Source organism: Amphimedon queenslandica, unplaced genomic scaffold (assembly GCF_000090795.2).
Source record: "Amphimedon queenslandica unplaced genomic scaffold, v1.1 AMPQUscaffold_13137, whole genome shotgun sequence".
NCBI lineage: Eukaryota > Metazoa > Porifera > Demospongiae > Haplosclerida > Niphatidae > Amphimedon > Amphimedon queenslandica.
This window is the reverse complement of record NW_003546627.1, coordinates 26,526-42,347: the sequence shown is the minus strand read 5'-3', so window position 1 is coordinate 42,347 and position 15,822 is coordinate 26,526. Positions and strand designations below refer to the sequence as shown.

The 15,822-nt window shown below is 35.7% G+C and overlaps 4 protein-coding genes across 4 annotated transcripts in view; 1 reads left to right on the top strand and 3 right to left on the bottom strand.

The window, feature by feature from the left end:
• Positions 1-779, top strand: part of LOC100640807 (40S ribosomal protein S15-like) — a 2,263-nt gene extending 1,484 nt beyond the window's left edge. Inside the window, exons 3-4 of the mRNA XM_020000922.1 lie at positions 88-248; positions 565-779. Of these exons, the coding sequence (XP_019856481.1) occupies positions 88-248; positions 565-678 (275 nt within the window). The 3' untranslated portion in view covers positions 679-779. The remainder of the gene's footprint in view (positions 1-87; positions 249-564) is intronic.
• A 1,513-nt stretch (positions 780-2,292) lies between these two features.
• Positions 2,293-6,368, bottom strand: LOC100640679 (interleukin-1 receptor-associated kinase 4-like). Its single transcript, XM_011407918.2, has 9 exons — positions 6,142-6,368; positions 5,919-6,088; positions 5,233-5,663; positions 5,127-5,179; positions 3,898-4,119; positions 3,145-3,328; positions 2,746-2,811; positions 2,501-2,638; positions 2,293-2,376 (listed from the first exon to the last, which is right to left on the bottom strand). The coding sequence occupies exons 1-9, from the start codon at positions 6,285-6,287 to the stop codon at positions 2,359-2,361; spliced, it is 1,428 nt and encodes a 475-aa protein (XP_011406220.2). The 5' UTR covers positions 6,288-6,368; the 3' UTR covers positions 2,293-2,358.
• A 101-nt stretch (positions 6,369-6,469) lies between these two features.
• On the bottom strand, positions 6,470-10,036 carry LOC109585001 (uncharacterized). The gene is made up of 5 exons (XM_020000925.1): positions 9,478-10,036; positions 7,939-9,411; positions 7,693-7,890; positions 7,515-7,649; positions 6,470-7,467 (listed from the first exon to the last, which is right to left on the bottom strand). The coding sequence occupies exons 1-5, from the start codon at positions 9,539-9,541 to the stop codon at positions 6,581-6,583; spliced, it is 2,757 nt and encodes a 918-aa protein (XP_019856484.1). The 5' UTR covers positions 9,542-10,036; the 3' UTR covers positions 6,470-6,580.
• Positions 10,037-11,857: 1,821 nt separating this feature from the next.
• Positions 11,858-14,904, bottom strand: LOC109585002 (uncharacterized). The gene is made up of 5 exons (XM_020000926.1): positions 14,799-14,904; positions 13,260-14,732; positions 13,015-13,212; positions 12,834-12,968; positions 11,858-12,786 (listed from the first exon to the last, which is right to left on the bottom strand). The coding sequence occupies exons 1-5, from the start codon at positions 14,860-14,862 to the stop codon at positions 11,969-11,971; spliced, it is 2,688 nt and encodes an 895-aa protein (XP_019856485.1). The 5' UTR covers positions 14,863-14,904; the 3' UTR covers positions 11,858-11,968.
• Between the last annotated feature and the right edge of the window lie 918 nt (positions 14,905-15,822).

Here is a 15,822-nt window from a genome sequence, read left to right as displayed (position 1 = left end):
CAGCTATATAATGAAGCGTCCATAAAGCCATGATCATCCCATAACGTGTGAACACATTATTATTGTTATTATTATTATTATTATTATTTCTATTTTCAAGGCTTCGCAAGGCAAAGAAGGAGGCACCCCCCATGGAGAAGCCAGCTTGTGTCAAGACTCACATGAGAAATATGATTATCCTTCCAGAGATGATTGGATCAGTTGTTGGAATACACAACGGAAAGACTTTCAATCAAGTAGAGATCAAGGTGAATGTTTAGCAGTTACTATACCTATTAATGATTAAATAGGAGGGTAGGAGAATTTTGTTGCTAATGTTGACTAATGTATTGCTGAAAGTATTGGCGAAAGTTATATTTGGCATTTCATTACAATTTGCAATTGGTGAATTTTATATTGGCGATTTAACGGCCATTTTTAATTGTCACTGATGAAGTATGCTCAGATTAAAAACAAAATGGCGATCCTTTGGCTGATTTTAAGTTCACCAATATTAATTCTGGGCTATTATTGGAATATTTTAGTATAAATAATTGATTGATTAGATTCTTTGTACTTTTTTAGGCTGAAATGGTTGGACATTATTTGGGAGAATTTGCCATGACTTACAAACCTGTCAAGCATGGTAAACCAGGTATAGGAGCTACTCATTCCTCGCGATTTATTCCACTCAAATAAACTTGAGAGAGAAAGAGATAAAGAGAACAGTCCTGATTGTATGTCTATGATTTCATAATAATAATATTTGAGACTGAAATTAAATTAATGTTAATAATAAATTTTTGTTATGGTAAAGATGTAATGCTGGCACCTGTCCACATTACTTCATGCAGGGCTGAACCTAGTCAGGCTTGGCTGAACCTAGTCAGGCAGGCCCGCCTGACTTGGCTGAACTATGACTATGTAGATATAACTGCTATAACCTGTGAAATCATAGGCTACACATATACCCTATAGCTAAAGTCATTTGATCCTTCTTGAATTCACACATTAAAAATAATATGTGCAGAATGTAAGTAGGAGGATCTACATAAGGCACTCACTATATAATAGAAGCAACCCACTATCTCCATTTGTCTGTTGGCAGTCATGGCTTTCTTTGTCAGCGAAGAGTTTGCTACTGCAAGTGATTACATTCAATTTCTGATGCAAGTAGTCATTGTCATTATGATTCCCAGTCTCACTGTGATCCTCCTCATAATACTGGCACCAATATTTGCCTGCTGTTGCTGCATTGGTCAGAGAGCTGCAGGCCTCCACAAGAGGGTTATAGGAGTTGCACAGCACATCTTCTGCTTCCTGGAAAAGAAAGGCTCCAACTTTGTCCTATTTGGATACAAAGCTCCAGTCTGCTACACATACTACCTTCTCTTCGTTGCATTCATTATATGCATACATAGCTTCTTCACGTTCTGGGACAGTGCTTTTCACAATTCCACAAACGCCATCATAAATAACTGGGATCCAATCGTTCGCTACTTCTATTGTCTTGACATCTTCAATGTCACTCAGAAACCATTCCCATTTCCCAATGACACAGCAGACCTCAAATGCATTGAAGTCCACCTATTGGAAGGTTTCGAGAATGCTGCTACAACATTTGGTTTATCAGCACTAGCAGTTGCTATCATAACGTGGATACTACTGACATGCAGTAAAGGGGATAGAGCTAGAAAGCGAACCTCAGGTCGTCTGCTCTGTATTCCAGTCATCATGCTCTTTCAAGTTATTGGCCTCTTTGTCCCTCGCATCATTTTCCTATACTACCTTTCCCATGTTGTAGTATCAGCTGACAGGAATTTGTACTGGACATATGAGTCGATTATTCATGCACCCATTCCTGCTGTCACTAATGAAGAGTCCCTGTTTGCTGGTATTGCAATACTTGATGCTGTTAGTTTAACCATGCTCACTCCTTGGCTCTGCTTTGAGAAAATCGATCCAGAAGAGGAAGATGCTGCTACAAGCCCAAGACTCAAATCAACCAATCAAACATTTGAAATGGCCTGATGATACTCAAGCAGTCAAGCCTTCAAAGACAATAATTATTTGAGCTAAAATTGCCACAAACAAGCAGTCTATTCTTTAGTTTATTATGTAGCTAGAGCTGTAGAACAAACAATTATGCTGTGTGTAACTTTTAAGGTCTAGTATCTTTTGTTAAAATAATAAAATTTTTGTGGTTGCATTCCTGACCTGCCCTTATGCATTACCAAGGGACATTACATTACTCAAAGAAAGTGGATAGCCTTTAGCATTTACTATACGTGTAAAGTGTAAACAAGCTTAATATTCAGTTAACTTTTCTTGATGTACTGATTAAAGAAGAAAATAAAATAAAAAAGATTGAATGGAAAGTCAAAGTTTCTCTAGCACCTATATATAATGTAAAAAGAGACATAATTTAACATTATGAGTATAGCATACAAATACAGTATACTTCACTGCATTTTCTTATCCTCAATGGTCACAGTGAATAATATTAATCTTACAGACTTACTTTAGCTATGGTAGGTCTTTGGTCTCTATACGGGTTAGTGCACTTTTCTGCTAGTTCCTCTAGACTCTCACCATCACTCCTGGACCAACATGATAAATAAAATTCAGCTGTTTCATCACATTCATCAAGAAAACTTATCTACAAGAGAGAGAAGAGGAAGAATAGTGTCAAATGCATTTTTTTAGGTGTGTAGGAGAAGCATGTTTGGTTGTCATTGGAGTATTATTAGGTTAAATTGAACTAACAATATCAGTATCTGATCCTTTGGGGCTGTGTAATGCCAAACATCCAAACACCAGCTCAAGTATCACCTGAAACAGAACACACACACACAAACAATAAGATATACCGTATAGCTGGTTTATTTTGAGGATAATAATTTTCGCAAATGGACTATATCCGGAGGTTCATGGAATTGATTTTCACGAATTTCCACTTTTCTGCCATCTTGTACCATATTAAATTGATTTTCAAGGAATTTTATTTCACGAATCTTCAAAAATCTGTAAAATTCGCAAAATTTGTTATCCTTGAAATAAACCCACTATACGGTAATAGTAAAAATTTCATCATTAGTACACACACAAACACACTAGTAAGAGCAACATTCAGAGGTCATTAATATGCTAAAAGATTACACTTACCACACCAAGTGAATAGACATCAGCTGAAGGCGATACTAATCCAGTGCAGTACTCTGGTGACATGTAGACTCTAGTACCAACTATCCTTTGAGTTACAACAGTCGTAGTTTCTAAACTGAGTGTTCTAGCTATGCCAAAGTCTGTTAATACACCTCTCCAGTTTTGATCCAGGAGAATATTAGCACTGGGGAAAGGAGAGAGTGATGACATAAGATTTTGAAAATGGTCATAACTTGAAAAATTAAAGTTGGAATAAGCTCAAACTTTCTACACAGCATAAGGACGTCAATATGTATCAGAAAATGTAATAAAAATATGGGGTGATTTCGGAGCCATTTTTCGGAAAAAACCATGGGCTATAGTACAAGGAATTTTTCAAAAATTGGCCAATTTTTTAAATGGTCATAACTTGAGAAATTGAAGTCGGAATTTGCTCAAACTTTCTACACAGCATAAGAACATCAATATGCATCAGAAAATGTAATAAAAATTTGGGGTAATTTCGAAGCCATTTTTCAGAAAAAAACTATGGGCTATATAGTACAGGGAATTTTTCAAAAATTGGCCAATTTTTTAAATGGTCATAACTTGAGAAATTGAAGACGGAATTCGCTCAAACTTTCTACACAGCATAAGGATGTCAATATGCATCAGAAAATGTAATAAAAATTGGGGGTGATTTTGGAGCCATTTTTTGGAAAAATAAAAATCTGCTATTAAAATAATTCTAAAAAGATTGCATACAGTGCTTACCTCTTCACATCTCTATGTACTAATATTTCACCACACCCAGTGTGCAGATAATGTAAACCTGATGCAATATCTCTCAGTATCTGAAGCCTCCTCTCACTCCCGAGCTCCAACCTACTCAAGTGTTTATCCAGTGAGCCCAATGCCATATAAGGATACACTAGACACAGTGTGGACTGGTTGGAAGTGTAGCCAAGAAGTGGTAATAGGTTGGGATGTTTTAGTCTATGGAAAATAAGGAGGTGCTAAATAAGAATAAAGTACATTCAAATTTATATATATATATATAAAGAAGTGGATAGATGAGAATAGGTTCATTAGCCTATTGTATAGCACTTTAATTTGGCGGAGTTTTATTTTGGTGATTGGCGGTTTGCAAGCAGAATCGCCAATATTAAAACCGCCAATCATTAATGCGCATGCTCAGTAATGCATGTGTACACAAAAATCGCCAAATTAAAAACCACCTATTACAATTTTACAGCAAAATCACCAAAATAAAGTGCCACCAAAATTATAATAATAATTATTATTATGGTTTGGTATTATTAATTGTATTATTAGTGTGTTATTATTATTATTGTTTATTTTATTATTTATGTAAGTCGAGGACGACCTTTAAGCAAAGAGGAGGCAATTGCAACTATTACTCCTAACTCGTTATTTTATTCATGATCACTAATAATTATTAATGTTTATTTAATGAGTTATAACTATTGTTGGTTCTTTTGTGATAAGATTTTTGCTACTAAGTTGCTTAAGGATTCTGCCACATTTAAGCCTGGCATTACAAAGTAAAGTGCTATACGGTATCATTCAACTAAGCATACAAAGTATTAAATATACATACATGTATACGTAAGTAATTATATTCATAGCAATACATGTACATGTATATGTTACTGATATGAGGGAAATGAAAAGTGAAAGTAACTCCATGAGGATTACCAGTAAACAAGCCATGATGTCATTTTAAAATACAAATCTACACACTTTAAATCAACTGATAGCTAAGGGAAAGTACAGGAGGGCATGGAGTAGAGGGAGAGTTTATAGTGATAATGTGTACAAGCTATTAGTGTATGTGTGTGTGTGTGTATGTGTGTGTGTGTGTGTGTGTGTGTATGTGTGTGTGTGTGTGTATGTGTGTGTGTATGTGTGTGTGTGTGTGTGTGTGTGTGTGTGTGTGTGTGTGTGTGTGTGTGTGTGTGTGTGTGTTTGTGTGTGGATACTTTGAGATGGTGTGTAGCTCAGTCTTAAATTGTAATACCATTTCAGAATTTGCCTATTAATTTTAATAAAAAAGTAAAATTTGAGAATTGTTTTATAAAAACTCACATCATCGACAAAAACTTTGACAGCGACTTCCCTGTTACCTTCCCCAAGATTAATCTGTCCCTGATAGACAACACCAAACCCACCCTGTCCTAGCTTATGTCCACCCTCAGAGAATAAAACATTATCAAAGTCTCCCGTCGCTTTTTTGACGTCTTCGTACGAGAGGATCTGAGTGGGTGTGGTTTCGTGAGAGAGTGGTGGGTGGAGAGATGAAGAGGGCGATGGAGAGAGAGATGGTTTTGCATTTGGTTTAGAATCTGATTGGTCAGTTCTAGAAGTACTTGTAGAGTTATCGCTAGATTCACGTAGTAGAGTATCAACAATTACAGGTTGAGGAGGAGGAGGAGGGTGGGGAGGGACAAATGGTCGACCGTTTGACGGAGGAGTGGAATGAGGAGTAGGCAAAGGTACGTCTACTTTGATGTTTCTTTCTAAGAATAAGAAGAAGTGAATTTAAAATAAAATAATTATACATGTATATACTCGATTCAATTCCAACCCAAAACATTATTAAATGTTTTCAATACTACATCTAATAATATTTACTTTTAATACAAATAAAGCATGATAATAATAAAATACTAAATATTTAATAATCATTACATTACTTGAAAAACATAAATAACATATATAAATAAAATGCATAATTATTAACATAATAATTGCTTAAAATACAATAATAGTACCTTGTAATCCTTGTACTATTAGTTCACATATTCTGTTCATTCCAAGTGTCTTGCAAAAGTCATACAGCTGGCCAACAGTCCTACCTCTTGATGCCATGTGGCTCAACAGTGATATAGTGGGACTCTTCCCTCTCGCCTCCTGCTGGGATAACTGCTGCATCTGTAGAGGACTGAGATTATTGATGATGATGATAATTGTTAAAAAATAAAGTTATTTTTGTACCCGTATTCTGGCATCATTGAGAGCAAGTCTTTCCAGTTGAGGGTGTGAGACGAGTCCAGAAAGGCGGCAATCTTTCTCTGGGATCCATAAGACATCTCATTAGTGCTCAAATCTCTCCAAGAACCAGCTCTAACAGTAGACGTCATTTTGCAATTTCCTTGACTTTCTGGCCACACCTTTAAAACCACACCCTATAACATTGTATTTCAAAAACTACAGCACAAAAATTTGTTAAATTTAATTAATATCTACTCTTGTTAATATGTACACAACTATCTCTACTACACATAACACTTTATGGGGGTTTATTTTAATTAGTGTCACACAATTAGATACGTAATGATGGGTCACTCAATAATAGTAAACAATTAGGCTTATTGATGCATGCATAATGTAAGACAAATAACAAAATACATTACTGTATCTGCAATACTCATGTTTACTGTGCTGAAATTGCTACAGAATTTTCGTATGTCATTTCTTTCTGCAAATTATCCATTTCCATGTAAATAGCAGTATCATCATAAATCTCTTCACCAATATTATGTGGAGGTATAGGTAGAGGAAGTGACTGGTTTTTATCAAGTATACCAGATCTAACTGCTTTTCTACGACCTTCATAATCATTAAAGTTACTAAAGATTACCCCTGGTACATTTGTTGCCGACATTGTCATTCCTTGTTGTCTCCTGGTACTTCTTCCACAGAAAAACCCACCTACAGTGCCAACGACACCGAGAATGACAAGTATAACATAGCCCATTACACCTCCAACAACTACACTTGAGTTCAACGAGGACTGGTTTGGTTGTGTTGTTGGTAGTATAGCTGCAGAACATGGCAAAGTCTTCTCAACCGTTATTGTTATTTTAGATAGTGAAGGGCTTTCATTTATAACTGAAGCACTTGTTGCAGTTGTTAGCATGCTTGTGCGAATAGATGTAACTGTAACTGGCTCAGAAAATGTACAAACTTGCGTTGATATTGTAGTAATGGATGATGTAACTGTAATTGGCCGAGAGGACACACAAGCTTGAGATGATGTTGTAGGAATGAATGTTATGGTGACAGTTGAAATATCACTACTCATGTGATTAATTTGTGTTGTTGTAGTAGCATAAGAAGTTTTAGTATTATAGGTAACAGTAATAACAGATGGCTCTATTCTTAGATTGATGTTTGATTTATCAATAGCAAGTCTCCCTAACAACACAGCATTATTTTGGTTGTATACCAGAGAGAAAGGAAGATGAGAGAGATTAAGAGTTGCACTGTAGCTTCCACTGTAATTATAGAAATCAAAGCGAGTGACATTTAAAGCTTCACCTGAGGTTCAAAGATGCATGATTTATGTAAAAAGTATTTGTCTGTACCTGATAAACTTTCAACTTGCAACTGAACAGTTGATATTTCTCCTGACTGCATTATTCCACGATAGTTGGACATGTCAAGAGTCATTTCTGTACTATCAATAATCAGTGATGATTTGCTAAAACCAATCTGTATATCTGAAAAATATTGAATCTAAGAATCACTGTGTTATATACTTACAATCATTGTCCTGTATTCCTACAGTGCATTCTGTAATTGGAAATGCAAAAACATCTTGTCCAATAGCTTCCAGTCTTACAGTAAAATACTCAGTAGACTCAGCATAGAGGTCATCAATAACAGCAATGGTTACATTATGTAGCGTTTCACCATATCTAAATGTGACCACTGCACTTTTTGACAAATAATCATCTCCACCTATACATTATAGGATAAGTCAAAATAGAATCAGAATGTATCATTTACCTTCAGCTGTGTCTAACTGTTGAGGAGTGACACTCACTCTCACTGATACTTCTTCCTCAACACTTGCACTTCTTTTTAAGTAGATAATGGCATCATTGCTTCCTTCTGTAACGATAAACAGTTCTTGAGTAAAGCTAACCTGTGGGAGTGAATTTATTGGATCAAGACCCATGCCACCTGAGAATGCATATCCACTGAATGTCGTCCATCCATATACTGAAAGAAATATCCCCCCTGAAGTACTTGGATGGGTGAATGTATGAGTACCAGAAGTTGAAGAGTGCCAACCATAGCCAGCAATTGTTCCATTAGGAAAGTAAATAGCGGAGTCCCATGAAATAGGGAAAAGAGTATTATCAATTATCAGGTGGCTACTGAAGTATTGATCCCTTGGTATAAGCAGGTTTACACCACTAGATATTGCAAAGTATCTTGTATACTCTATTGAGTGTATGTATTGGTTTATTGGAGGAACTGTGTTAAGAGTTGGATCACCATAAGTACCTCCATTAAAGTTTTTACTTGTTCCAACATGTGCCACATATATTGGCCTGCTAGCTACAAGACTGCAGTATGAAGTGTTAGAAGTATTGAACTGATAAACTTGGCCAGAGGAGAGAGTGGCATTAACTGTAGGACTGGTGTCACATTTCCTTTGAATATTAGTTCCATCCTTGTGAGCAATAATCTTATAGAACTGACCAGTATTCCTATTATGATGAGGAGACAAGAGGAATTCTGTACCCCAGGTGATAGTAGGAGGGACTTGTGTTGCCATTGGATCAGCATCACTTATTCCAAGTGGAACCTGAGCAGTACTGTGTCCACTTATAACTGTCAATGGTGCATCTGAAATTATTTTAGTGCCAGAGAGATCAACAAAAGCTTGATCAATTTTTATAGTCTGCCCTGCATGTACAACAAATATGTTGTTTTCTCCTGCTCGATATGTGTTATATCCACTGATTGGTGATTGTGGATTGATTGGCATTGTAATGTTAGCATATTGACTTGGTACTATGGTGACATTGGTGTTATTCATGCACCCAACAAGGAGAAAATATCCAGGAAAGTTACTGTAACCATGAGATGATACTGCATAATATACATATGAATTTGTTGGTTGAGTGTGACATGGAAGCCCAAGAAATGAAAAGTACCCATAAATATTCCTACTCCATGCAACAACAGATACAGGCTCAGTCTCAGGTGATGTAATATGCAGGCCTAACTTTCGGTTTGAATAGGAGGATAGGAAGACTTCATAATTTAATGGTATAGCCACAACATCAGGATCTCCTGCAGTGGTTGTACCAGAGTAGCTAAAGCCTTGATTGAGAGACTCAATGCTGTATTGAACTGATGTACTCTTGAGTGTGTGTACTGTTAGTGTGAGGTTTGTTGCTCCATTGACATTCCTTGGAAATGCCAAATAAAATTCACTTCCATAGGAGGAGAGGCTGCTTGCTAAAACTGTAGTGGCATATTAAAGAAAGAACAGCCTGTAATGCAAGGCACAACTTAATAAGCTGAGCTTACCATTGACTTGTATTACAGTCAATAGAAAGAAAATTAGTCCGAGATTTGCTACTGATAAGTCCATGATTTTGAGAAGATAGATCTAGACAGCCAGCCGCAATATCACAATTGTAGACTCACTGACTCAGCACTAGACAAGTAGTCTATATCTACAAATAATTCCTTTGATACCCATAACTATATGCACATCAACATAATCAAATTAACATTCCTTCGTTCTTTCAGGCCTTATCATTCCGCCCACACTACTACTTCTTAGAAGAGTCTGTTGTTAAGTTATTAAACATGCTCTCTTTTCCTCTCTCTTTTTCTTTTTCTTTTTCTCCTAACCATCCCTTTATATTGATTAAGAAATGTAATGCTAACCACATTATCTGTCCTCATTTTAGCATAGGCATTAATAACAATGGCAACTCCAATGAGTGTCCAAGTTGATATAGATAAAGTCTAAAAACTCCTTTATTCCTTGATACTTCAAATGTAAGAGAGTAGTGAAAAATAATATTTTAATTTCATTATAATAAAGATTATAGTTTTTTCTTGTACTGTACATATACATGTACATGTCCTTATGTTGTATAGAAGTTTGAGCAGCAAATTGCAATCAAAATTAGATTTAAAAAATTTTTTAAAGTTGCTTCAAATGCCATAATTGTATACTTGTCAGCTCATAAAGGATGATGATAAGAATCTGCTCAAATTTTTTATATAGCATTGCAAAATGTAACAAAATTGGTGATAATTTTGAAGCCATTATTGGCTAATTTTTAAAAATGGCTATAACTTGAAAAATTCAAATTGGAATTAGCTCAAACTTTCTACACAGCATAAGTACATCAATATGTATCAGAAAATGTAATAAAAATTTGGGGTGATTTCGGAGCCATTTTTCAGAAAAAACTATGGGCTATAGTAAGGGGGGTTTTTCAGATTTTGGCCAATTTCTTTAAAAAGCTGTAACTTGAAAAGTTTAAGTCAGAATGACCTCAAACTTTCTACACAGCATAAAGACGTTCATATGAATCAGAAAATGTAAGACAAATTTGGATGAAAATTTATTCCTCACAAAATTTTTTGGCTATATGGTAATACCATGGACTAGATCTATATATAATATTGCATTTATAAATTTTTATATAATACTTGTAGTCATTGTCACTTCACATATAGTCTTTTTTCACTAACACCTTTTAATCATATTCATATTTTACACTACGCCCACATTTAATTTCATGGACATTTTGGGTGGCAAGATGTCATGGTGGAGATGGCAGAATGGAGTGAATCGAAGGAAAACTCACTTTCTAGAGCTAGTTTAGATGATGTAGCTATATCAATAGAAAGCCAAGGAACTGTCTTAACAATTATATGATTCCTGGATTGATAGACACTGGCAGTAAAGTGTATAGGAGCAGCAAAAGCTCACTACAGTGAGTTGCTGCATCCAAGTATTTGTTGTTTCTAAGTATTAGAGTTGGTAATATTGTTATTTTATACTTGTATATGACAATTTAATACTCAGAAACTGTTCCACAAATGTTTTTGAAGGTTTTCTTTATTTTGCAGTAGACCCCTTTCCTGTATAAAGCAGTATAAACGGCTACAATGACAGTATCTTTCCAGCAGAATTTGATTCCATTACTGAAAAATTTAGTAGCTTTCTATTGATATAGCTACATCATCTAAACTAGCTCTAGAAAGTGAGTTTTCCTTCGATTCACTCCATTCTGCCATCTCCACCATGCCATCTTGCCACCCAAAATGGCCATGAAATTAATGTGGGCGTAGTGTAAAATATGAATATGATTAAAAGGCGTTAGTGAAAAAGGACTATACAGGAATAGGATATAGGATACCACCCGGGTAGTCAGGTTCCTCCTGCTCATTGCAAAAGTCGTACAGCTGGCCAACAGTCCTACCTCTTGATGCCATGTGGCTCAACAGTGATATAGTGGGACTCTTCCCTCTCGCCTCCTGCTGGGATAACTGCTGCATCTGTAGAGGACTGAGATTATGATGATGGTGTTTTTAAAAATTAAAATTATTTTTGTACCTGTATTCTGGCATCATTGAGAGCAAGTCTTTTCAGTTAAGGGTATGAGACGAGTCCAGAAAGGCAGCAATCTTTCTCTGGGATCCATAAGACATCTCGTTAGTGCTCAAATCCCTCCAAGAACTAGCTGTAGCAGTAGACATCATTTTGCAATTTCATAGACTTTCTAGCCACACCTTTAAAAACCACACCCTATAACATTGTTATAGTCGAATTGTATTTCAAAAACTACAGCACAAAATTTTGTTAATTTTAATTAATATGTACACAACTATCTCTACTACACATAACACTCTATGGGGGTTTATTTTAATTAGTGTCACACAATTAGATACGTAATGATGGGTCACTCAATAATAGTAAACAATTAGGCTTATTGATGCATGCATAATGTAAGACAAATAACAAAATACATTACTGTATCTGCAATACTCATGTTTACTGTGCTGAAATTGCTACAGAATTTTCGTATGTCATTTCTTTCTGCAAATTATCCATTTCCATGTAAATCGCATTATCATCATAAATCTCTTCACCAATATTATGCGGAGGTATAGGTAGAGGAAGTGACTGGTTTTTATCAAGTATACCAGATCTAACTGCTTTTCTACGACCTTCATAATCATTAACATTACTAAAAATTACTGGTACATTCGTTGCCAACATTGTCATTCCTTGTTGTCTTCTGGTACTTCTTCCACAGAAAAACCCACCTACAGTGCCAACAACACCGAGAATGACAAGTATAACATAGCCCATTACACCTCCAACGACTACACTTGAGCTCAACGAGGACTGGTTCGGTTGTGTTGTTGGTAGTATAGCTGCAGAACATGGCAAAGTCTTCTCAATAGTTATTGTTACTTTAGATACTGGAGGGCTTGTGATCATAATTGAAGCACTTGTTGCAGTTGTTAGCATGCTTGTGCGAATAGATGTAACTGTAATTGGCTCAGAAAACGCACAAGCTTGAGATGATATTGTAGGAATGGATGTTATGGTGACGGTTGTACTCATGCAATCAACTTGTGTTGTTGTAGTAAAAATTTGAGGAATTTGAGGATTATAGGTAACGGTAATAACAGGTGGTTCTATTGTTAGATTGATGTTTGATTTATCAATAGCAAGTCTCCCTAATAACACAGGATCATTTTGGTTGTATACCAGAGAGAAAGGAAGATGAGAGAGATTAAGAGTTGCACTGTAGCTTCCACTGTAATTATAGAAATCAAAGCGAGTGACATTTAAAGCTTCGCCTATGGTTCAAGAATGCATAATTTATGTAAAAAGTATTTGTCTGTACCTGATAAACTTTCAACTTGCAACTGAACAGTTGACATTTCTCCTGATTGCATTATTCCATGATAGTTTGAGACAGCAAGAGTCAGTTCTGTACTATCAATAATCAGTGATGAGTTACTAAAACCAATCTGTATATCTGTGTTGGAAAATGTTGAATCTGAGTAACACTGTGTTATACTTACAATCATTGTCATGTATTCCTACAGTGCATTCTGTAATTGGAAATACAACAACATCTTGTCCAATAGCTTCCAGCCTTACGCTGAAATATTCAGTAGGTTCAGCATAGACGTCATCAATAATAGCAATTGTTATATTATGTAGTGTCTCTCCATATCTAAATGTGACCACCTCATTTGTTGACAAATAATCATCTCCATCTATACATTATAGGATAAGTCAAAATGGAATTACAATGCATTTTTACCTTCAGCTGTGTCCAATTGTTGAGGAGTGACACTTACTCTCACTGATACTTCTTCCTCAACATTTGCACTTCTTTTTAAGTAGATAATGGCATCATTGCTTCCTTCTGTAACAATAAAAAGTCCTTGAGTAAAACTAACCTGTGGGAGTGGATTTATTGGATCAAGACCCATGCCACCTGAATATGCAAATCCATGGTGTCTCAACCATCCGTATACTGAAAGAAATAGCCTTCCTGAATTTCTTGAATGGGTGAATGTATGAGTACCAGAGGTTGAGGCAGAAAAGGCATAACCGGCAATTGTTCCATTAGGAAAATGAATTACGGAGCTCCATGAAATAGAGTGGAGAGTATTATCAATTATCTGGTAGTTACTAAAATATTGATCATTTGGTACAAGGACGCTCACACCACTCAATGTTGTAAAGAATGTTGTATACTCTATTGAGTGTAAGTACTGGCTTATTGGAGGAACTGTGTTAAGTGCTGGATCACCATAAGTACCTCCATTAAAGAAAGTACTTGGTCCAACATGCCCCACGTATATTGGCCTGTTAGCTACAAGACTGCAGTAAGAAGTGTTAGAAGTATTGAACTGATAGACTTGGCCAGAGGAGAGAGTAGTGTTAACTGTAGGACTGGTGTCACATTTCCTTTGAATATTTGTTCCATCCTTATCAGCAATAATCTTGTAAAACTGGCCACTATCTCCATTATGATGAGGAGACAGAAGGAATTCTTTACCCCAGGTGATAGTAGGAGTGACTTGCGTTGCCATTGGATCAGCATCACTTACTCCAAGTGGAACCTGAGCAGCAATGTGTCCACTAATAACAGTCAATGGAGCATCAGAAATTATTTTAGTACCAGAGATATCAGCAAAAGCTTGATCAATTTTTATAGTCTGACCTGCGTGTATGACAAATGTGTTGTTTCCTCCTGCTCGATATGTGTTATATCCACTGATTGGTGATTGTGGATTGATTGGCATTGTAATGTTAGCATATTGACTTGGTACTATGGTGACATTGGTGTCATTCATGCATCCAACAAGAACAACATAACCAAAGAAATTGTTGATACCATAAGATGAAACTGCATAATATACATACTGGTTTGTTGGTTGAGTGTGACATGGAAGCCCAAGAAATGAAAAGTACCCATAAATGCTCTCACTCCATGCAACAACAGATACAGGCTCAGTCTCAGGTGATGTAATATACAGGCCCAAATTTCGGTATGGATAGTTGGAAAACAAAACTTCATAATTCAATGGTATAGCCACAACATCAGGATCTCCTGCAGTGGTTGTACCAGAGTAGCTAAAGCCTTGATTGAAAGACTCAATGCTGTATTGAACTGATGTACTCTTGAGCGTGTGTACTGTTAGTGTGAGGTTTGTTGCTCCATTGACATTCCTTGGAAATGCCAAATAAAATTCACTTCCATAGGAGGAGAGGCTGCTTGCTAAAACTGTAGTGGCATATTAAAGAAAGAATAGCCTGTAATGCAAGGCACAACTTAATAAGCTGAGCTTACCATTGACTTGTATTACAGTCAATAGAAAGAAAATTAGTCCTGGATTTGCTACTGATAAGCCCATAATTTTGAGAAGATAGATCTAGACAGCCAGCCGCAATATCACAATTGTAGACTCAATGACTCAGCACTAGACAAGTATATAGTCTATATATATCTACAAATTCCTTTGATGCCCCCCAAAACTAGAGTAGATGGTACAAATCAACATGATCAAATAACCATTCCTTCATTCTTTTAATTCAGCTTTGGAATCAGGAAGTGCCAGATCATACTATGCAAGCTGTCCTTATTTTTCTGCCCACACTACTTCTTACAAGTTAAGTTACTAAACAGGCTCTCTTTTCCCCTCTCATTTTCTTTTCTCTTTCTCCATAGCTATCTCTATATATATTAATCAAGAAATATAGTGTTAGCCATATCTGTCTTCATTTTGGCATAGACGTTAATATTAATGGCAGCTCTAATGAATGTCCAAGTTGATATAGATAAAGTCTAAAAACTCCTTTATTCCTTGATCCTTCAAATGTAAGAGAGTAGTGAAAAATTATTTTTAATTTTAAATATTTATCATAATAAAGATTATAGATTTTTCTTGTACACATACATGTATGTGTCCTTATGTTGTATAGAAGTTTGAGCAGCAGATTGTAATCAAAATTAGATTTTTACAAATTTTTAAAGTTGCTTCAAATGCCATAATTGTATACTTGTCAGCTCATGAAGAGTGATGATCAGAATAGGCTCAAATTTTTTACATAGCATCACAATATGTAATAAAACTGGGGCCATAGTAGTCTTAACAGTTATTTTGTATCAAACTCTCCACAAAAGTTGACTAATGAAATAACTTGACAGCTAAAAGGAATCAAAGACACAAAATGAAAGGCAATTAGTGAACAAAAATAGCAAAAAGTAATAATAGTTATTTATTATTACAATAGTGTCCACACATGCACTGTATGAGTCTGTAAACTGAACATTCTAAAAAGTAATGAAGAATAAATTAACTATAATTACTGCT